Source organism: Blennius ocellaris (genome assembly GCF_963422515.1).
Source record: "Blennius ocellaris genome assembly, chromosome: 1".
Taxonomy (NCBI): Eukaryota; Metazoa; Chordata; class Actinopteri; order Blenniiformes; family Blenniidae; genus Blennius; species Blennius ocellaris.
The window spans coordinates 34,006,521-34,030,667 of NC_137650.1; the positions used below are offsets into that span (position 1 = coordinate 34,006,521).

The 24,147-nt window shown below is 43.6% G+C and overlaps 1 protein-coding gene across 1 annotated transcript in view; it reads left to right on the plus strand.

Moving 5' to 3' along the window:
- gramd2aa (GRAM domain containing 2Aa) overlaps positions 1–24,147 on the plus strand; it is a gene marked incomplete at its 3' end in the record, with an annotated part of 39,631 nt that overhangs the window by 6,451 nt on the left and 9,033 nt on the right. Inside the window, exons 2-8 of the mRNA XM_080507329.1 lie at positions 7,846–7,950; positions 13,722–13,773; positions 16,076–16,148; positions 17,380–17,483; positions 17,945–18,043; positions 23,279–23,350; positions 23,427–23,483. Coding sequence (XP_080363455.1) covers positions 7,846–7,950; positions 13,722–13,773; positions 16,076–16,148; positions 17,380–17,483; positions 17,945–18,043; positions 23,279–23,350; positions 23,427–23,483 — 562 coding nt within the window. The remainder of the gene's footprint in view (positions 1–7,845; positions 7,951–13,721; positions 13,774–16,075; positions 16,149–17,379; positions 17,484–17,944; positions 18,044–23,278; positions 23,351–23,426; positions 23,484–24,147) is intronic.

A 24,147-nucleotide genomic window follows, 5' to 3' on the forward strand; every position in this document is an offset into this window, starting at 1 on the left:
GGAGGAGGAGGAGGAGGAGGAGGAGGAGGAGGAGGAGGAGGCAGCTCATTGTTTTCTTGTTTATTGTGCAGAGGAAAGAGCGGCACATTGTTGCAGACTAGGTCAGGCGTGTTCTGAAGTTTCATAAGCGCTGACATAATAAGCTGCTTCCTCCTCTGTTACCTAAACTGCAAATTCTGTCCTGCTTGTTTGTGGTGGATAATGTGAGGTTCCTCCTCCTGGTTCCTCCTCCTGGTTCCTCCTCCTGGTTCTTCCTCTTCCTGGTTCCTCGTCCTGGTTCCTCCTCCTGGTTCCTCTTCCTGGTTCCTCCTCCTGGTTCTTCCTCCTCCTGGTTCCTCTTCCTGGTTCCTCCTCCTGGTTCTTCCTCTTCCGGGTTCCTCCTCCTGGTTCTTCCTCCTCCTGGTTTTTCCTCATCCTGGTTCCTCCTGGTTCCACCTCATGGTTCCTCCTCCTGGTTACTCCTGGTTCCACCTCATGGTTCTTCCTCATAGTTCCTCCTCCTGGTTACTCATGGTTCTTCCTCCTGGTTCCTCCTGGTTCTTCCTCCTGGTTCCTCCTGGTTCTTCCTCTTGGTTCCTCCTCCTGGTTTTTCCTCCTGGTTCCTCCTGGTTTCTCCTCCTGGTTCCTCCTGGTTCTTCCTCTTGGTTCCTCCTCCTGGTTCCTCCTGGTTTCTCCTCCTGGTTCATCCTGGTTCTTCCTCTTGGTTTCTCCGCCTGGTTCCTCCTGGTTCTTCCTCTTGGTTCTTCCTCCTGGTTTCTCCTCCTGGTTCCTCCTGGTTCTTCCTCCTGGTTTCTCCTCCTGGTTCCTCCTGGTTCTTCCTCTTGGTTCCTCCTCCTGGTTCCTCCTGGTTTCTCCTCCTGGTTCATCCTGGTTCTTCCTCTTGGTTCCTCCTCTTGGTTCCTCCTGGTTCTTCCTCTTGGTTCCTCCTCCTGGTTCCTCCTCTTGATTCCTCCTGGTTCTTCCTCTTGGTTCCTCCTCTTGGTTCCTCCTCTTGGTTCTTCCTATTGGTTCCTCCTCCTGGTTCCTCCTCCTAGCCTCAAACAGCCACAGCAAACCGTCCCAGACCTCTAAAACCTGTGAATGATTAAGCTTCACTGTTTTAAGGACGTTATTGACCCGAGAAAAGACAAAACATCACAGGAATAATCTCATGTTATTGTCTGAAGAGGGACCAGAACCAGAATGAAGGCCGGGACTTTATTTCTACCAAGGCGGTCAAACATGAGGCTCGTCAGCTGAAACTGACTCCAGTCCGGCCGAGCCGCCGAGCCAAGAGGGCCAATTTAAAAGAAAACGATTTTTTTTTTTTATGTATTTATTTTTTTAAACAACTCTGCAGAGAACAATTGCGAACAATACTGAGCATGTGCAGTAGCCGTCAAAAGGTTTTCAGAAAGTTGAGTTCTACTGAGCATTTCCGCAAAATTCCACCTCCGGGGGGGGGGGCTGTTTTCAAAATGCGAGCGCCGTTGTCGTGTAAACAAGCGTCCAAAACGCTACAAATATTTTCATTTTTCACTTGAAAACACTGTCCTGTAAACGTGGCGGTGACTTGAAGAACATGTGGAGGATTATTAACGTTCATCTTCCCACCTTGAAGCCCTCCGTTGAAACAAAAGGCACATTTCCACAGTGTGCGCTTCAGGAAGTAGACCCGTATTTTCTTTGATGTGTCATGAAGCTTTAGATTTTCCAGGCTTTCTGTGAGCAATTTGTTTGTTGTTTGTTTTGTTTTTTTAGTTTTAGTTTTTTTTTCCTCCTCTCGCCATCCAAACACATGCAAATGCGTTGGTGTACCGGCCTTGTAAACAGTAGGTGTGGATGCCGGGATGTGGTTTCCTCTCTGTGCGTTTGCCCTGCGATGAACTGTTGACCTCTCCGGGGTTTAACCCCCAGACACCCTGGGGCCCGACTCATTAAGATCCTGCATGACTAGCTCTCTTCAATTACAGAGGAGCTTCAGCCTCTTCAAACTTCTCACCGAGCTGCTGGCAGACTGAATTGTTGATGATTAAAGAAGCGACGACCAAGTAGCGTCGAGAAGTAGTAGCGTCTGCTTATGAACCTTAAACAGGTTTCAACATTGTGCACAAAGAAAAGCCAAACTTAAATGGAGATAGTACACAGGGAGACGTGCTAATCTAGTCAGTCTACCAAAAAAAAAAAACTCCAACAATTACAGGTTGCAGTGTAGTTGAGGCAAAAGTCCTGTTTACTTTTTGATTTGTTTAATTCTAGTTATAAAAAAATTGAAAAAGTCCCAACCAGACTAAATAAAACCCATTTTTGAAACAAGCCCACAGCCAACCTTATAATGAGCGCGTTTATCGTGTGTGTGTGTGTGTGTGTGTGTGTGTGTGTGTGTGTGTGTGTGTGTGTGTGTGTGTGTGTGTGTGTGTGTGTGTGTGTGTGTGTGTGTGTGTGTGTGTGTGTGTGTGTGTGTGTGTGTGTGTGTGTGTGTGTGTGTGTGTGTGTGTGTGTCATAAGGTTTTTTTTCAGACGGCGAGCAAACAGTCTGTGTGCCAAAGTCTGTCCGTTCACACTGATTTCAAACTGGGTCAGTTAAGAAAAAAACAAAACAACAACAAAAAAAACCAACCCAGATGTCACGTGAAAGAAAGAAAAGAAGTTTTACTTTATATAAACTAAAACTTTGGTGACTGACTTATTATTTCACTCTTTAATCTCCTGTTGTATCGTGTTACTCTGTGGGAAGAACCGGCTGAGCCGCCGGACTGAAGATGCAAAACATGTCTGGCTACTGTTTTTACAACTTTACATCTTCATCGACACGAACTCTCCCTTCAATCTACGGAGAAATATATTGTTTGTCTTAATGCGATTTCAGACTGCGACTCATGGGGAAACGAGCAAATTGAACAAAAGCCAAAAAAGAAAAGGGTAATTTAATCAACGTTTCACAGAAATAAAACTCCCATCGGGACAGTGAGCGCTGCTGGGGTCGCGGTAATGATTAGCTAGCACACGTCAACATAGGCCTTTGTTTATCTCTGGATGTCATTAGCTTTTAATGTAGAAACACATTCAGTGTAGTGTCCAAAATATAAAGGAACACGAAAGAATCATAACCCCCCCCCCCACCAAAAAAAAACCTTGAAAACATTAGTTTTGACTGAATACTCCGATGAACCGCGATCTGTCGCTAACAAGGGATTTCTGGGTAGTAAACAAACAAAGCTAACCGTGCAAATCAGAAGAAGCAGACGAAGGCAAGAAAACATTGGAAAAGATCTCGCGGCCAGACGTGGAAGAAGTACTGAGGAAGACTCTCATTGGTCTGAAGTCTGAAGACGACGTATCGTGGTTGTCTGTTGCTAAACATTAGCCACAAGCTAACTCGCCCAGCCATAGATATAAAACACTAGATGTTTCACGGTGCCTCCAGCCTCACCCCCCAACCTCAAAGTGTGGAAGATACTTGTCGGTAATAGTGGATCGAAAAGAGATGACAAACAGGCCATGAGACTGATAAAGGGTCAGGAAGTAACAGATAACATGCCTTGACTAATGCACCTTCACAAGGCACTAATCGGGGGGGTCATCAAGATAATCCCAATCCCTGTTCCCATCATCCACCTTTGGAAAACTTCAAATAATCATTGGCAATCCTGGAACTGAGGTGGTTAAAGACTAAAACAGGTCACTGGAGCAACAATCGTCCTGAGAGTTGCTGATAACAGGATTGTTGATTGTAACATTGGGTCATTCAGTCACAAATCCACCCCTCTGTCCATCCATCTTCCACCCAGCTCTGTCCTGTCCAGGGTAGGACGAACCAGCTATGGGCGAGGGCAGAGTACATCTCCAGTACAAACACACAGAGAGACAGACAATCACACTCTCTCACAACCAAGCACAAACTGGACTGTGGGAGAAAAGTGCAGTACCTGGGGGACACCAGGACACGCACAGGGAAAACATACATCCAAACTCCAGACAGGAAGTCCTCCCCTGGTCAACCACCTCTGGAATCAATGAAAAGTTCACTGCACCTCCGTGTGGTCCGACGACAGTCAGTCAGATCGTCTCGAACCCGAAACCCAAAGTCGGTAATTCCTTGTCCGTTTCACGGTTTTCGACTCTCCAGACATGGCAGAAGGAGTCCGTGAGATAATCTCAGTCCTTCGGAGCGAGAAAACACAAGACCGACCGTCACGTTGGACAACAACTGAGACAATCTGAGTAGAGTTTTTAAAAGAGGGTGTCTGTTTACATGTCAGCTTTGTGAAAACCCTCCGACTCTGTTGTTGTGTTGACTGGTGAAAACGTCTCAACGTATCGCTGACGTCAGTGTTTCTGCCGCTTTCTTCAGAACGCTGCCGTGTGGACGTGAGATTTTTCTGAAACGAAAACGCAACAACGGGGCGTTCTGACATGAAACGTCACGTAAACGAGGGCCGTAGCTTCATTGCGTCAGTCCAACCTCTACCCCTCCGCTTTAACATTCATACTACGGAAATAAACGAAATGAACGTCAACGAACAACTTCAGAATCCCTTGATAGCCGTGTTCAGTTGAGAAAACCTCGCGAGCCCCGTCTTTGTCTGTTACAATGCAGCCCTTTCGCCTTCCCGTCCGGGTCACCGATAAGCAATCAGACGTTCAACCTCCGGCTCCAGAAAGCTCCTTTTGTTTGGAGCCGCTGGGCGACTGACGTAACGCTCCTGGACCATTAGAGATAATGTACTGGAAACTGCATGCAGGAGCTCATTTCCATCAGCACCTGTAATTAAGGCAGAGCAGGTGGTAACGACTTCCACTGTCCCAGAGGGCGGCGAGGTAACGGGCAGGCGTGTGTTTGTCTGTGCATGTGGGAAGGCCGGGGGGGTGGGGGAGGAGGGGGGGTGAGGGGGGGGGGGGGGGGGTGAGGGGGGGGGGGGGGGGTGAGAGACAAACGCTTAATGAATGAGTCGACACTTCCCAACATTCCCAAACCACTACACTCTTAAAAGACTGGATTTTTTTTTTCTCAAATTATTTAAAGGTTATCTGGAGATAATTAAAGAATGTAAATATTATTTATTTATTTATTTATTTATAGGCTCTTGTAACCTTACTGTCGCTTCACGTGGGGAACGGGGTGGAACGTTAGCTGTCAAAAGGTCTGTACTCTAATGCCGTCATTCTGTTTGCGGAAGTTTCAACTAATTTCAGATTACTTAGTTTTTTTGTTGTTGTGTTTTTTTATTTAAAAAAAAGACTTCTTTTTTTTTTTACTTTATTTTTATTTCTTTTTTAATAATAAACATGAACATGAGAAATCACGTTACAGAACCTTCCTCGACAGCAAGACAGCATATACATGACAGTGTAAGAAAAATAACAATAATAATACTATGACAACAGAACCGATATGAGACAAATGCATAAAAAGATGGGCAATTAAGACATTACCGTGTCGTGAAGGTGACCATTCAGTTCGACAGGTGTTTTTCTATAGGGAACCATTTTCTACTGTAGTTTTGCCGTTGAAGCCTCCATTCCATACGCCTCTCTCACTTTTTGTTTCCATTGTCCCGCTGCTGGTGGCTGAATTCCTCCACTTTATTGTCACCATTTTCCTTGCAGTCATCAATAGTATCTGTAGCAGGTGCTTATGATTTTTTTGTAAACTTGTTCTCGCGAGTCCAATCAAGAAGAAACTGGCCTGGCGTGTACGGTAAAAAAAAAAAGAAAATAAGAAGACATTTTTAAATACATTAGTCATTCCAATGTGCTTTTATAGAGAAAATAGAAAAGCCCAACATATCCACATGAGCAGGTAAGAATGCAAGAATGTCAATACTAAAGTGAGGCTAACCACGGTAATGAGGATGCCGCCACTTTCGTTTCATTGGTCTAATCGCACTGACGGCACTTCCGCCCACTTCAGGCAACAAACACACACGTCGCGTTCGAAAGCGAATTGAAAGCAGCTGGTCGGTGAGCAAACCCAGGATAATTTCCTCATGCGCTTATAATGAGGAAACAAATGGAGCTCAGCATACTGGATAACAGAAATGTTAGCTTAAAGCGAGAAAGCATGGGAGTTAAGTTAAAAAGCTAAAAAAAAAAAAAAAAAAAAAAGAATAAATCATCGGAACATGAATGATTCCTGATTGCCACACTGACAGTCGCATATTGATAATCATTAGTAGAAGCTATAACTTTATTTTCACCGAACGTTGACGTAAATATTTTTCAATTACATTAGAAACTTTAGTTAATAGTAAAAGTATTGCGTTTTTGGGCGTCGGTTTACACGACGACGACGCTCGTCAACTTTTTGAAAATGGCTCCAGAGGTGTGAACTTTTTGAAAATGCTCTGACACCGTCGCCATGGAAACGGAGAGGAAACCCAACTTTTCTGAATCGCTGCTTATTCTGCCGTAGTAAATAGTTCTACTGCACATGCTCAGTAGGTGGACAGTAACGACGTTTTACCTCCAGAGTGTCGTGACTCCCGTTTTATATTCTGCTGGGACTTGGTACTTTTATTTTGAAAGTCACTCTCATAACAATCCAACTGGGCCATATGTCCATATGAATATTTGTGTTTTCCTATTATTTATTTTTTTATAGCATATTGTTCTGTGTGCATGTTTGTGTTTCATTAAAAAAAAAAAAGTAAGCAACAGCGCTAACTTGTGGCCAGGTATGGTATCTACATCGTTTTCAGAGTTTCTGCTGATTCCCTGCAAACTGACGTTGCTTTCTGCGAGTGTGAAACTTTGAAAGAAAGATGCACGTTGACTGAGGCCTGACGATAAATATTTTTGATCTAAAAGAACATTATTAATCTTTTTCTTTTAACTACTCTGATATTTTAGATTTCATTTAGATTTTGTTTCCTTTTGAATCTCTGCACTTTCATTCACGTCAAGTAAAGCACGACGATTGCTGAAATGTCGTCCGATAAGCTTGCGACCACAAAAACGTGTGGCAGTTGCAGACTATATATGACGAAGTTTTATTTTAACGGATCCAACAGTTGTAGAAAATTATACCGTGTGACGATTCTGATGTGAATGGAGAGTTTTTCTCTTCCACAGTCGCTTCTACTTGTTCAGGGTGGAATCTTTCTCGGTCCAAGTGCTTTGAAATCGCGACGTTGTTTTGTGGCGCTTTTTAGATCGAATCGAATTGAGTTGAATGAGAAAACCGTGGGAAAGAGTTGGCCTCGGTAGTTGTGGAGGCCGGGCACTCGTCTCAAGCTGGAGAAACTTTGGAAAATGTCTGATCGTCATGCAGGTTGTGTTTCGCCCCCTCCCTCCTTCAAGCTTTCCATTTTTTTCCCCCGACTTCATGCAAAACTCTTGTCAACAAGTCGACAACTATCGCAGCGGAGGTGAAGCTGTGTTTTGTTTTCACCGTCCTCCCTTCCTTCGTTCTCTGAGCGCGGCTCACCTGACGCCGTCCTCCAGGAAGCAAGTTCCCCTGGAGGGACGTTTTTGCTGTATTTTTATTTTCCAAAAAAGTTGGAGTCAGCTTCCAGCAGTGCGTCAGGTCGGCCATCTGCACGACCCCCGAGGTGCCGCGCTTCTCCTGGACGTCTGGCCGGGAACAAGTGCAGGTTTTTGCTGGGTTTTTTTTGTTTTTTTTGGGGGGGGGGGGGGGGGGTTCGCCTGATTGTGGCGCAAAGCAGCTGAATCAGACTTTGCGATGTTGCATCACCGACGTGTTGACTCTGACAAGTGCACTCGTTTACCCCGTAAATGTTCGTCTTTGAAGCGCCGGACCCCCCAAGACAGAAACAAAAACAAAACAAACACGTACGTGGAGATGGGCGAGCGGCGATGTTGACATGGAGCCGTGTGTGTGTGTGTGTGTGTGTGTGTGTGCAGGGCCAGGAGCATGACCGAGCAGCAGGAGCCCAGCGAAGAAACAGGCCTGATCCCCGCACAGGACCTGGACCCCTCCAAGGACGAGGACACGCACGGCCACTTCAGGCAAACACGCACTCACACACACACACACACACACACACACACACACACACACACACACACACACACACACACACACACACACACACACACACACACACACACACACACACACACACACAGATCTGCAACACTTGCTATCTTTGCATGTTTGTTTTTTTTCTCCCTCTTCCCACCACACACCATCTGTATCCTGTGCATGGTCATGAGTTACGGCCCGAGGAGATTTATTTTCACAGCACTTATTTTGTGCTTTTATTTTAGCTGTATTTGATGTGAAACAATGGTCACACACACACACACAAACACACACAGAGACAGGCACACACACACACACGTGAAGATGCTGCACACAGGGCTTCACCAAGAACGCTTCATGTGCTTTTTTTTTTTTCCTCCCGTGAGGCCTGAGGAAAATCTGGAACTTGTTCTAAAAATCTATTAATCCTTTGCATGTCTGTCTGCAGACTGAATGTGTGTGTGTGTGTGTGTGTGTGTGTGTGTGTGTGTGTGTGTGTGTTATATAAGAGGGATTCGATGCGGGAGCGGCGTAATCCCGGCCAATCTGTCCTGCGTTGGGATTTAGTGCTGAAGCATGTTGCGTGGAGAGACTCGCCGAATCAGACGAACACGCGGCACAACGTCAGTCACTCGGTCGGCACTTCCTGTTTGTCTCTACAGACACTGGAAGTCACAGTGGTTCAGCTTCTGATTGGATTATTTTCCGGGGATCCACGGTATTCTTTTTGTAAAGTTATAAGACTACAGTAGCATGTAAAATAGTATTTCAAGCTTCTCTTCATCAAACATTAACCAGAGGCGTCCGTTTCTATGTACGGATGACCAAGTTGAATTGTTAATACCGCTTGCCGCGTAAAACACAGCAAAGGTTTTCCATTTTTATTTTAAAACTTTGTCGTGTAAACGGAGCATAAGGTGTCTGATACAGTAATTTTAAAATTCACCTCCTCCTCTTGGTCTCGTTGGTCCAGAAACCTCGAATTCAAAGTTTCCAGCTCCTCCTTCATTTTCCCTCCATTAGAATATTGGATCCGAGGAGCTACATTCAGAATCTGCTGTGTCTGTGTGAGCTGGACTGGCTCCGCCCACACACGCCCATCTATGGGGAAGATGGAGGAAGTACTTCCTCTCGTGGCGCCATGTGCCAGAGCAGAGCTGCCTGATTGTGGGAGGAGTCAAAGGGGGGGGGGGGGGGGGGCTACCTTGATTGTGATTGGCTAAACCCCTGATGACACTATATAGGGTTTGATTTCTGATTGGCTGCTTGGAGGAACACACTTTTTAAAACCTGGAACCAGCCGGGGAGAGAGAGGACGCACTTTCTTTACTTCTGGAGCATCGGTCCAGGTGTGGAGACGGTTAGAAAACATTTAGAAAGTGGATTTTGCACAATATAACACCTTCAAAACATGTAAACACAAAAGAAACATTAAAAAAAAAGAAAAGAAAGTTCTGGTGAAACTTAGTTAATGAAAAACAAACATGAAATAATACACGTCTTCACTTCTGGAGCATCGTTCCAGGTATGGAGACGAGTAGTAAAGCTGGAAAACCTTTAGGAAGTGGATTTTGCACAATATGACACCTTTAAAACATGTAAACATAAAAGAAACATAAAAAAAAAAAAAGAAAATAAAGTTCTGGTGAAACTTTTAATAAGTTAATGAAAAACACACATGAAACGATAGTTATAATAATGAACAGAATTTATTGTAAACTAAATAATCGTATTAACGGGACGTGTTGTGCTTCTTGATTTGGATGTCAACAATAATTTCTCATTAAAAAACATTAAAAGTCCTTCATTCAAACTGAGATGTGGGTGGCTTTGCGAGGCGGACCCTGATCCCTCCCACACTTTTGAAATCTCGTCATGTTGACTGGGGACGGTGGAGACGCCGGTTTCGTCTCCTGCAGCTGAAGCGCGGCTGCAGCCGGTGGGAGGCGTCCGCCTTCTAATTCAGGATTCAATTTAGGAACCTCTGAGCTGGTAATTAGCTTCGCCGCCTCCTCGCGAGCCGAGGGCTCTGGGAATCGTGTGCGTGCGCAGACTGGCAAGTTTGGGTTTCGCTTCCCAGCCACGGCTCCGAACAATGGGGATGGGGGGGGTATGGGGGGGACTGGGGACGGCTGTTTTGTCCCAGTGTGTGGGGATCCAGGTTATTAAGCCTCATTACGGCACATGTGCCAGAATCTGATCGCCTTCACTGCATTACGTCCCTCAGACCCATGAAAACCCACTGATAGAAGCCGGCTCCTTCTGATTTAAAAAAAAAAAAAAAAAAACAGCCCTCAGAATAAAGTCTGAAATAAACTGGAAGTTCTACCGAATGTCTCCCTGTCGTCCCGACATCGGAGCGGTGGGAATTACCCCGGGCACTTCTCTCTCTCTCTCTCTGTCTCTCTCTCTGTCTCTCTCTCTCTCTCTCGCTCTGTCTCTCTGTCTCTCTCTCTCTCTCTCTCTCTCTCTCTGTCTCTCTCTCTGTCTCTCTCTGTCTCTCTCTCTCTCTCTCTCTCTGTCTCTAACTCTCTCTATTGCTCTCTCTATCTCTATCTCTCTCCCTCTCTAACTCTCTCTCTATCTCTCTGTCTCTGTCTCTCCCTAACTCTCTCTCTAACTCTCTCTCTCTCCAACTCTCTATCTCTCTGTCTCTCCCTAACTCTCTCTCTAACTCTCTCTCTCTCCCTCTCTAACTCTCTCTCTCTCTCCCTCTCTAACTCTCTCTCTCTAACTCTCTCTCTATTGCTCTCTCTCTAACTCTCTCTCTCTCTCTGTCTCTCTCTCCCGAACTCTCTCTCTAACTCTCTCTCTGTCTCTCCCTAACTCACTCTCTCTCTCTGCCTTCCCTCTCTCTGTCTCTGTCTGTCTCTCTCTGTCTCTGTCTGTCTGTCTCTCTCTCCCTAACTCTCTCTGTCTCTCCCTAACTCTCTCTGTCGCTCTCTCTCTCTCTCTCTTTCTCTCTCCCTCTCTCTCTGTCTCTCTCTCTCTCTCTCTGTCTCTCCCCAACTCTCTCTCTAACTCTCGCTCTCTCCCTCTCTCTCTCTCTCTGTCTCTCTCTATTATCTCTATCTCTCTCCCTCTCTCTCTGTCTCTATCTCTCTCTCTCTGTCTCTCCCTAACTCTGTCTCTCTCTCTCTCTCTCTCTCTCTCTCTCTCTCTCTCTCTCTCTCTCTCTCTCTCTCTCTCTCTCTCTCCCTAACTCTCTCTCTCCCCCCCTCACACTGGCAGCATTGATTAAGACCTGGCTGTAGCGCCTGGCTGGTCCCCACAGGGCTGGTTTGTGTTTTTTAATAATCACTCCTCTCTGCACCTGAGAGTGCACGGCGTCTCCACAGCCTATTTATAGAGGGAAGCCAGCAGGCAGCACACTTACACTGTTGTTCATAACAGGGTCACAGGACGAGGGGGGGGGGCACCACCACTATGGAGGTATCATTGGTGAAATACAAGCAATTTTCGCCCCTTTCCACACAGTCTATTATAAGTACATGGAAAATTAATGTTGTTTTAGTGACTGTTGTTTTTTTTAGTTTTTTGATTTATTTATTTGTTCATGTTATGTCATGCCATTTCACAATATATATATTTGTCATCCATACATGAGCAAAAAGGAACAGAGAGAAGATTAATCTTGTGTTATCTGTTCCTATTAGCAACTTAACAAAATCAAATCAATCAGTCAGTATTTTAGAGATGCAAAAGCATTTCAAAACTGTTAAAAATACCAAAAATAGGAACATAAATTCGCAGTTACTGGATAATGATCAATTTCAGGGAAGAGCGATCGTCACTGGGTATGTTAAACATCTATAATACAGACAAGATGTACATTTAAAATCCATTAAACGTCACAATAAATGATCTTTAAAAATATATCAAAACGTCCTCAATTTCTCACTTGATTTTGTGTCAAACTAAATTAATATGTTTTTGGAGTGTGGGGGAACAGAAAGAGGACCTCCAGTGGGACTAAAGCCAGGGAACTTGTCACAGCGTGGCAGGAGCACTAAGCACCACGACCAAACTTTGAAACGCAGCCGAGGTTTTGGTGAAAGTTCAATTCATGTAAACTCGTTGTCATTCAGACGCCTCCTCTCGCCACCTCAATAAAACGCTAAAAAAAAGCGTCATAGGGAATGACGACGGCCACTGTTAGATATGTTAACAGCGGATTTATGGCCCGTGGCAGTAAAGACGGCGGCGGCCATGTTGCTTGTTTGTTATTGCCATGTGAACGCTTATAAACAGGGAACTTCTCATCTATTAAATGTCACAATCTCTCACTGTGTGAATGCTGAATTATGTTCACATAAAGTCGCCCCTCCCAAAGTACATAGTTGGTGGTTAAATACAGTAAAGTGCTTAACTTTTTTTTTTTTACTTTTTTAAAAAAAAAAAGAAGAAGAATGATCTGGATGAAGCTTTAAAATGTATAAAAGTTGTATTTACACGTTTAAATTAAACATATTACTCTGGAATAAACACCAGAAATATGAATAATATGATCAATTATAGTAATAACAAAGTAGTAATAGTACTAGTAGCATTATAATAATAGGATATGCATACTAATGGGAAATATAAGTGTAATTGTTGGTGTTGCATAAACGGTATATATACTTGTACAGCTATACTATGACGTGTATACATGTGCATTTATAATATATTGTGTATACTTGTAAAAAAGAAGCTCAGTTCAGAGTCTGATGTCTTGCTACATCTTGTATTTAGATTTTTTAATAGGGTTTAGGCGAAAAATTGATCTTGCTTATTTAATTTTGTTGAACACTGACAGAAGAAATAATAATACAACTAAAGGATGACTGTAATATGGATAGGCAAACAAGGACTTCATATTGGATGATCTGTCAGTTTATTTTCACTGTAAAAAAACATAAAACATAACGTACACCATCCATTCCGTGTCAGACCAGCAATTATAGAAAATAAAAGGAATCCCGTTAAAATGAGTGAACAGAACAAAACGATATAACCCCCCCAAAAAAAGTGTTTCAGCATTTAATTTCACCAAAAAAAAAGCAAGAGGAAGAAATAAATACATTAATGTCACTATTTAAGGGGCCCCAAAACCGAGCCTTGTGGAATCCCACAGTTCACTTTCTGTATAAAAGAAGATCTTCCAGAATTATATGAAATTAAGTTGAATCATTCTATATATGCCAATATCCTCTGTTTAAGATGATCTCATAAATCTTTAAGTGGTTATTTTAGTATTTTACGTCAATTAGAAAATGTTAAAACAATATGTTATTACAGCCTTTACATCTCACCTCTTTTTAGTACTTTAGATCTTCTTCTCTCTGAAAAATGAATCCTCAGAGTGCCAAAATGTGCTCTCTAGCGCCACCTACAAAAAGGACAACGGCCGTAGGAATGTCGTAGGGAGATGAAAGGAAAACTGCGTTGTTCGTCTCATCAAGACCTACGAATCACGTGCCGAGACCCTGGACCTATCTTTGATTTTGCTGCTTTCCTAACAGCCGTCGTCTCTCCTGCGTTTACGCGTACGCCGATGATTCAACTCTTTACCTGGCGGAAGATTTTCCTTCGTCGAGCGTCGTAACACCACGTCTCACACCAAACCTTGTTGTTCTGCCGTTGACGCTCTCCTTCAGCTGACGATACGATGTGCATTCAGACGTTCTCACAAAGACAATCCAAGCTTCTTTTTTTTTTTAAATTTCAATGCAGAGTGATTTACATTTTTGTTCTTTATCTTCCTTTGTTACAGGTTCATTGAAGACTTGTCTTATGAAGACGTGAAAAAATGTTACAGGGGCTCGGTGAGTTTCTCTTTTCTACCTTAAATGTGTCCGTTTGGTTTTGTCGTGGTGCTTAGTGCTCCTGCCACGCTGTGACTCTTTCCCTGGCTTTAGTCCCACTGGAGGTCCTCTTTCTGTGCAGTTTGCATGAGATTTCTCTGGGTACTCTCTGTTCCCCCATACTCCAAATAACACATTTAATTTAGTTTTACACAAAATCTAGTGAGAAATTGAGGAAGTTTTGATATATTTTTAAACAAAAAATTGTAAATGATGGTTGTTGTTTTTTTTATCAGTTTACATTTTTCACATTGGATTTCATATAAGAAATACATACTGTTAATACATTCAGAAATTTTAAATATATTTCAGTAATAAGCAGTAGGTTTCAGATTCACACAGCAATATTTTGAACATAATGTCCATTTACACGGAAATGGCAGGAATGCAAGGCTACGGGTTGGAATTGTTGTTTGTTTTTTGTGATGAAACACACAACAATACGCTGTGAACATTAACAATGTGAGTAGACGGACATTCATATGGGCAGACGGGTTGGATTGTTATTATGGCGACTGTCAAAATAAAAGTACCAAGTCCCAGGAGAATGTGGACTCGGAGTCATGACACTGGAGGAAAACATAGTTAATATTATCAATCTACTGATCATGTGCAGAACAACTATTTACTACGGTCATGATGTGCAGGTACAGTACAATTTCAGAATTTCAGAAAAGTTGTGTTTTCCCCGTTTCCATGGAGACGTTTTCAAAAAGTTGCATTTTCAGTCGTGTGCCCAAAACGCAACAAAAGTCCAATTTCACTGGAAAACGTTGAATATATCACCCAACATTCATTCAAAATAAGAGAATAGAGAATATCGGCAACAGAAAAGAAGAAGAATTTAAATACAGAATGAAATGTGGAATATACAATGTAGCGAGATTCACGTATAAACCGAATTGCCTCACATTTTGATACATATACAAGGTATACATTTCAAGTTTGTTTTGGTCTTGGGTTTAAACTTAAACGTACATTTTCTGTTATAAAAAATTTATATTATTGCAGAGATTACGAAGTCGCAAAAATATTAGAAAATCAAATTTATATATATATAGCAAATTTAATTTGTGAGTCAAGTATTGTAATGACTATCCAATAAAGAGTTAAAGACTTTGCACATTCAAACATACATACAATGCTTCTTCTTTTAAGTTCCTTTCGTTTCACCAGTGTTCCTTCATACATTCATACAGAGGAAGTGAACCGGTGACTAGTTTCACCTGCTGGTAACGGAGCCGCGGCGCGTTACTGTAACACTGAACTGAGCGCCGCCATCCCGAGGACATGGAGCCGCTCCAACAGCGGCTATAAATAGAAAGACAAAAACAGGAGCGTCGCACACAACCACAACAACAAACAAACAACAAACCGAGTCGATGGCAAGATGGATGTGACAGAGAGCGGGACGGAGGAGAGAAAGGGGGGAGGACGACGACGTGGCGGGGAGGAGAGGACGAGGGGGAAACAAGTGGGGAAAGAAGAAAAAACAAAAAAACGAGTGAAAGCTCTTGGGTGTAAAATGGATTATTCTCTCTGAAATCCTGGCGAAACTAATTGACAGACAGCGGGAGGGGGAGAGGACGGAGCAGGAGTACCTGTGTGAGAGCCAGAGTGGCTCTCTTTTTTAGCTCAGGAAGGATGATGGAGGGTGTGTGTGTGTGTGTGTGTGTGTAGAATCGGAGAGCCGGAGAGGGAGGGTGTCAGCTGGGTTGCTGCAAAAAGCGGAGAGTCACCGGAGGTGTGTGTGTGTGTGTGTGTGAGGCAGAGAAAGAGAGCCTTGTAGTTGGTGAGAGAGCTCAGTGGCTGTAAACTGAAGCAGCGTTGTTGTTGTGAGTGTGTAGGTGTAGGTGTCCACGGTAGCTCTAGCTCTGTGTGTGTGTGTGTGTGTGTGTGTGTGTGTGTGTGTGTGTGTGTGTGTAGAGAAGAGGCAGAACCTTGCAGCACTGACCGGCGGCAGGGGGAACAGTGTGTGTCTTGCAGCAGCTTGCTCCAGGCCTTGGACGTTCGCGAGTGTGTGTGTGAGTACGGCGCCAACGTGCTGAGCCTGGTGCAGAGCTCGCGTCCTCTGAGGGAGCGCGTGGTGTCGGCGCCGAGCGGAGCCGGGGCGCCCTGCGGCGGCGGCGGCGGTGGAGGAGGAGGTGGTGGCGGAGGAGGAGGTGGAGGAGGAGGAGGAGGTGGCGGCGTGGTCGGTGGTGCTGTGCAGGCAGGCCGGACCGCCAAGGAGCTGCTCATGACTCTGCCCTGTCCCTCTGCACAGACTGTCAGCAAGTACAACTCGCAGTACCACAAACTGTTCCCGTGCGTGCCCAAGGATGAGATCCTCATGAAAGGTAACGGCCGCTCCGTCCACACATAACTTCTAGGGCACGCGTTTGTTTTGATTCGCTGCATCCAGCTTCAGAGAGATTTAACATGAATAACAATGTATGTATGAAAATGCATGCGTGTATATTTAGATTTTTCCTTGTCACTGCACGATGAATATCGGCAGTTCAAAGTCAATTAAAGTGACTTTGGACTTTAATCAAAAAAGACTTTGCGGCATAGACTTGCTGCCTTTCAATTACAACATGTACGTCCTCAATGTGCCTCGTTCTGTATCCGTGTGGGAAACATGTGTTTGGGGTCTGGGACTTAGAATTGCTTTTAAATTCATTTTAGAACCTTTTATTGAGGGGATTTCAATTCGGTCCCAATAATGTTCATGGTCCCTGAAATGTGATTGTGTAAACAAGTTGAGGTCTCCACAATGATAACATTACCGACTTGTATTTATTTAGTAACGTCAGATTAAAAAAATTATATAGATAGATAGATAGACATTTCAGAATACAGATATACGTCCTCAATGTGCCTCGTTCTGTATCCGTGTGGGAAACATGTGTTTGGGGTCTGTGACTTCACACACATGCTTAGAATGGCTTTTAAATTCATTTTAGAACCTTTTATTGAGAGGATTTCAATTCGGTCCCAATAATCTTCATGGTCCCCGAAATGTGATTGTGTAAACAAGTTGAGGTCTCCACAATGATAACATTACCGACTTGTATGTATTTAGTAACCTCAGATACTATAGATAGATCGATAGATATTTCAGAATACAGATACATCCAAGAAAGCAGTTCTGGATATTCTCCATCAGTCATCAATGGATTATTAAATTATCCTGTTTCACCTCCTGTCACAGTTTAAAAAAAAGATTAGTGGGATTAACAAGGGTTTCTATCAATGGTTTTCAAGGGGTGAAAACATCAACTTGCATTTGGTTGAAAAATCCCACCTCTGACCCAAAGATATCGTTCTGCCGCCGCCCCTCCCCCACCCAACAATCTGTAACAAGTATATTAAAAAATCACTGAAACGATGCATTAAGAAAAATCTTCTCAGCTGTGAGGTTATTCTCTCATGTCGACGCGATGCCTCCTGCAGGACGCGTCGGTACTTTAAAAGCGCGGTACCGGTGCGTCCCTCCTCATCGCGAAGCCGAGTTCCTGCTTTTCTTGCTCGTCTGTGTCCGGCCTGCGTTCGCTGAGCGTGTCTCTCTGTCTCCTCCCTCCTCAGTGTACTCCTGTGCTCTCCTCAGAGACATCCTTCTCCAAGGCCGGCTCTACATTTCCAGAAACTGGCTCTGTTTCTATGCCAACCTCTTCGGCAAGGACATCAAGGTGCGGGTGACTGACGGCGGCGTTAATGAACTCGAAACCGTTGGGAGAGGGAGACTCCCGGTCCACGATCTTGACGAGTCATTTTGACTGGAAGTCAGTCAGGATTACTTACCGACACGAGGCTTTGCGGCTTTAATTATGTTAAACCAATTTGTCCGTATGTTAGTAGAATGAGAATTATGAACCTGCTGCAGGTTTTTTTTTTTAACGCTTCTTGATGTTACGCATTGCACATCCTCCTTCCTCCCCCCCGAAACCAAACCTCTCCCGACGTCTCATTGACAATAAGCTTCTTATTCAGGCTGCATTCTTCACATTCTGACTGAAATCAGACACCTCTCATGTCCACCACTGATTTCCTCCGGGGTGGAGGTCCTTTCTCCCGCACCCTCACCTGACTCCTGATTCCCCCCCCCCCCGCCTGAAACCTGAGCGCTGGTTTTTCTTTGACGTGTCTGCAGGTGGCCATCCCCGTGGTTTCCGTGCGACTGGTGAAGAAGCACAAGACGGCCGGCCTGGTGCCCAACGGCTTGGCCATCACCACGGACACCGGCCAGAAGGTAAACACTTCTTATCGCCGCAAATTGAAATAGTTTTGTGCTGATTAGTGCAGCGTGGCAGCACTTTCCAGCTAAAGGTGGGGGGGGGGGGGGGGCTGTGATGGAAAGAACAACACCGCGCTATAGATAGAAGCAGAGCGGCGTCGCAGCCTGACGTGGCTGCAGAGGAGAGGAGAGGTTTTTTTTTTTTTTTGTTGTTTTTTTTCCACCATTGCAGCAACGCTCACAAGCTCCTGTTAAATCAGTCACATAAGACCACTGACCTGCGGTCCGGGGAGGCACGATTAAAAAAAGAAAATTTCTTTTAAAGATTCATTTTCAGTATGACTCTACACATTTTTGACATTTTATTAAGTAGAAATCGCCGAGTTTCAGTATTTGCCGATGAAATCCAGGCAGCCTCATGTCTGACTGGTCCGATCCAACCTGGGTCACATGACCTTTCTGTTCCTCAGCATATCGACAATATGAACTTTACAGAAATATGTGTTACACAGCAGGACTAATTCTCTACCGCCTGTGTCACGGCTTTAATGAAACTTCCTGCTGATCGAGCTGCAGAAGTGCCGAGAAAATACAGCAAGTGAGGCAGGCAGTACTCTGCCTCACCTCTAGGGGGCGGAACTGAACTGAACTTTGGCCATTGAGACAGAGTTTTTGTTTGTTTTTTTTTTAAATAAGATGGGAGTAAGTAGAAAAACATTCAAGCATGTGATCACTAAACGTTTGGCCTAAAATAATTTCTTTCTTATCATTTTGATAGACGACCTTTATTAAAATCGATTAACGCACCAGAATTTAAAGTTTGAAAAATAACCGAAGTTTTTACTTAAAAAACGTATATTTTAATTAATTTACAGTAAATATACATTGCTTGGAGACAAGAAGGGAGCTCCATCCATCGCTTTAAAAGAAACTTGTTCCTATGTTTATGTTTACGTTTGTGTTGGTGTGACTGAAAGAGGAATGCTGATGGGCTGTGAAGCTTTACCGGTTGATGCTGTTGGATGAAGAGCGAACTAGGAAGCTCTTTTCAGTTCTTACAATCGTGAATCCAGAGGAGCCGGTGCCTCACCATAAGACCCCCACCTCTGATCGGGTGGCGCTTCCCAAGAACAATCTGTACCTTTCAGCGTTCGTCCCAGCGGCAGCTCGTGAATGATGGCGGCCGGCCAGCAGCCGTAGCAGTTCAGTGAAATCTGGTGCTTTTATCTTCAGCTTCCAATTAAGCCCCCGAAACAAAGTGAAACACCCGGAGTGGCTGGAAATAATGTTTGACTGGATCGTTTCCTTCAAATCAATTTATTTGTGTGCTTCTGGTAGGGAATGAGCAGGGAAATGAAGTCATTTGAAAACGGGATTTTGCTAAATGGAGGGGATAATGTGACGGCACCGAGGCACACAGGTGAGGGATTTTGGAGACGCAATTCCGACAACTTCCTCCCTGCAGATCGGTGGGGGGGGTTTAAGGTGACGGATCACCCCCGGTAGTGATTTATGTTTCCACCGCCTGATGTTTTTCACGTCGTGAGAGGTAATCATCAAGAGCTGTTATCATCTCTAGGCTATAAAATGCTGAACTCTCCTCCTGCTGGTAATTCGAATGATCTCGTTGACCTTCATGTCTAGTCTGCAGCGGTCAGGACAGTTCGGTTCAATTTCATTTCTGTGGCACCGATTATCAAAACAAAACAACAAAATTTAATTTCAAGGCTTTCATAGAGAAAAAAAAACCCCAAGAATTCTCTTTGAACAAGCAGAGGAGGAAAAACTCTGTGTTTACAGGGAGAAACCTTCAGAACCAGTCTCACACCAGACTTCCACTCATGATTTTTGCTTATAAGATATTTTGAAAACTTTTGTAATTGGCTTAAAAAAAAGAAAAAAATCTCTCCGATTGTTGTAAAAGCTCATACCATCATCGTGTGCACGCACAGATATGTATTAATACAATACACACATTAGAAGGACTTAAAGGTTGAAAGCCCATTATTGACATTATGCATACTTCTGTATCAGTGACATTTTCATGCTAATCCCAAATAATTCAGTCTCCCGTCTTCGTCTCTCCGCTCCCGAGGGCCTCCATTGAAAAGCAGACAATGCGTTGCATAATATTCTTTCTATTTGCGGCAGGCACATTTCAGGCTCCTCCGTCCGGCTGCCAGAGCATGTGCACAATGGAGCGGGGCCGCTCGGCGCGATGAAGACTCGCAGCGCTCAGAAATAGCACACTGGTCTAAAAAGACCCTCGTGGATGGGCAGGCAGGGAGCACGAGGCTCCGTCTGCTGCGAGCCGGGCCGGAATTAGAATCGCACATGTCAAGGAAAAACACAACGAGACACTTTCTAGGATCCAGAGGAGACGTTTGGAAACCGGTGTTTGTCTTCGCTGTGCCGTCGGGCGGTCGCTAAGTTGAGATAAAGCTCGTGATTTTGCACATTTATTCATAATGTGTTAATACGAGGGCAGGGCGGGCCACACTTTTTCAGCCTGCGAGCTCCTTATAAAACGACCAAGTCAAAGTGATCCACCCACTACAAAAATGCAAAACATGTTTATTTTCAAATATATTGAGGATTCTTTATATGTACAATGTATAATGATGTACCTTGCAAAACCGTATGAGCCAATATTGTTCAACACAACATAATTAACTATGAACATTCTTTGTAATTGCCTGAGTTTACTCTGACGAGCCTTCTTTGGTATTGCGACGGTCGACTGGCAGACGAGACAAACGCACTTCGAAAATGACATCGTGAAAAAAAAGTCCACCTCCCATTCCTCGTGAAATTTATACGTCTTCGTCTTCTCACTTGGTCCAGCCCCCCCACTCATGTTTGACCAAAGCTTTCTCTAGTTTAAAAGAAAAAAGCGAGGGCTTCAAATTTGCGCTAACTCGCTTGACTAGCTTGCTAGCTTTGCCACACTTAGCGTCATCGTTTGCACGTGTGCGGTGACCTAAAGGTCAGAAAAACTCAGCCGTCATCTGACGCTGCGTTCGATCGTACTCGTAATTCAGAAAGGTAAATTAGTTTCATTACACCAGCGTCTATTTTTTTCCTAATGTCATGCGATCTACTATTGCTACCTTCGCGATTGACTGGTAGATCGCGATCGACGTATTGAGCACCCCTGCACTAGGGTAAAAACGAGACTGCAAAATTTCACACAATGTATCCTCGGGCCCTCAAAAAGGTTTTTGTTCAGGATGGGGGGAAAACATTCTAATAATAATTCAAGGAAATCCAATATTTCTCCTGCAATTTCATTGTTTGGACCCTAAAAAAAACAAGAGACGGATCAACAAAAGGGAAAAAAACAAAAATGTCCACATGAAGTAGGAATAAATCCAAACTACCAGGTCAGTTAACTATTTCACAATAAAAGCTCAGATATAACTTGACGTCGGCCCTCGTTTAGGCGTCAAGTGAAAACAGAAAACATAACTAATAGTTCTTCTGCACATGCTCACTAGATGCACTTAGACTTAGTAGTTTTATTTTGACAGTCACCGTAATAACAGTCCAACTTGGTCATCTGTCCACTAGAACGTTTGCCGTTGTTAATGTCTATAGCGTATTGTTCTGTTCACGCGTGTGGTTTTATAACAAATACAACAGCACCTACTTGTGGCCTGTCGTGCGAACTACATCGTTTTTCCGTGTTTATGCTGTTTGCGTAAAGCTGGACTTAGGCTTTCTTGAATCTTGCGATGCTCATCATTAAGGGTCCTCAAACCAGATGTTTCTGACCTGTCGTCTTCATGAGGCAGTTTTAGAAGCGCTTTTTTTGAACATGGGTCTCAGAGTGGGGAAATTGTAAAACCCCGGCTCGTGCCGTGTCTTCTACCCTGAAGCCTCGTGTTTAGCCGTGTTCACAGTGACTTCTTTTAGGAAAAGGTCGGGGAGAAAAAAGATTTTCGTCATCTGGATGTCCCCTAAATTAGATCTCGCGTCTCTTTTACATTACCCTCAAAGCTCCGCCCAGCGGTAATTGTTGAAACACCCTGAAGGTGCTCTCAGCTGGATGACCTCAGAGGTGAAATACGACGCAGCACGTCTCAGCCAAACGAACAAAGTGCAACTCAGCCTTTCTGAAGGTTAATTAGGGCGAGACATTGAGCGTATGACTCGTACGTCTCATAACAAGGAGGAACATGCCTCCCGTCACTGTTGTGTAATGCGCGTTACGTAACGTCACTCCCGTGCATGTACGCTCTGGTGTGTTTGATGAGGGTGAAGGTTCACGTCTGCTGTCCTTCACTGTTCAGACTGGAGTGTTTTGTCAGATGAGACTGAGGGAATCCGAGAAGTGACACTGGGAATCATCCAGGTCAGGGCGAGAGGCGGATCGACCCTCCGACCCGTCAGGAAAACAATAACATGGAACACAAACGTGATTTTAAAAAACTAAACAAACTGTTGTTCTCCAGATTAAAACTTCTGTGTGGTGGAAGTGTTGCACTCCCAAATCATCATTTTAGAAAGATTTACTTCTCTCTTTCTAAATGTCTCCACCTCTTGAGTTTGGTTTTGCAGAAAGTCTCCTCCTCCGCCATGTTTGGCTCGGCAGGTTTTGTTGTTGTTGTTTCTTTCCATCATCTCCTCTTCTTGCTCATGTGGGATTGTTGGTTTTTCGGCGTCAAAGTGTCTTGAAATCACTGTGTTGTATTTGAATTAAATTACATTTTCAATTAATTTAAATTAAACTATTTAATTGTAATTTTAATTGTAATTTACTTTTAATTTTAATAAAATTTTAATTTTAATTTTAATTTTAATTTTAATTTTAATTTTAATTTTAATTTAATTGTAAATTGTAGTTTGTAATTAAATTAAATTAAATTTACATTTTGTCTTTAAATTTAAAAATTGTTTTATTGAAATTTTTTTTTAATAATTTAAATTTACATTTACATTTTAACTTAAATGTTAACTTTAATTTTCATTTTAACTTTTACTTTTATTTAATTACATTTTTATTTTTAATTTTGATTTTGATTTAATGAGAATACAATAAAATTTAATTGAATTAAATTAATGAAGAAAGTAAAAAATCCTTACAAAAAAATTAACCCTCAAATCCAATTTGTAAAGAATCTTCTAACTTCTAACTATCAAGTATCAACCTTGTCAATCATTTCAATGCGAACTTTCATCAGGAGTATAATTTAAGGATTTAAGGACATAATGTGTTTTTATGTGCGTTTCTCTCTTGTGCTTCCTCAGTATGTGTTTGTGTCGCTGCTGTCGCGGGACAGCGTGTACGACGTGCTGCGCAGGATCTGCACACACCTGCAGGTCAGAGGTCGCGCACCCACATGCAGCCCTGTTGCCGCGGCCACACGTCCGATAACGAGGTCGTCTCCCTCCGCAGGTCAACGGGAAGAGCCTGAGCCTGAAGCAGTTCATGGAGGAGCCCACTCTGTCGCTGGTCAGTCCCTCCTGCTTTGTTACGTTTTCACAATTCTGCAAGTCGTGCAAAAACATGAAGCGGAAGGCCGAGAGGGCCAGAGCCACGAGAGACGAATCTCAACCCCGGCTGCAGTGTCTGTTTCTGCTTCTCAACCGCAGAAAAGCTCGTGTGGCTTTTGTTTTAAGGAATAATTAGCTTCTGTCCTTGATCGCGCTCTAATCTGGACTGATAGCGTGACGGGGGAGGGGGGGGGGGGGGGGGGAAAGAAACGGCGCGTGTCATGATAAAGATTTCACACAGCTTTGCAAACGCCTGACAAAGAAATCTGACGCAGAGTCTGAATTGCGTTTCAGTTGAGACGACCGTACGGTGACAAAGTGTACTTATTTTCTTAGAATGATATATAGATATATGATATACTTCAGACATTCTGAGGAGGAAAAAAAGAGAACAAGTGGATACGATACTGATATTTGTGTTATTTAATGCCACATTTTATATCATGATTCAACAAAACCATAACAGGTCCGACAGGCGCGGTGCTGTAGATAAAGACAAGCAGGCTCACTGGAGCCCTTTACCTTCACATGATGTTTTGGTTTTTCGTTTTCAGGACGGAGCGTTTTAATAACAACGTCTAGAAACGGCAGAAATCAACGTAGTTAGCATGCCAGGCTATGAG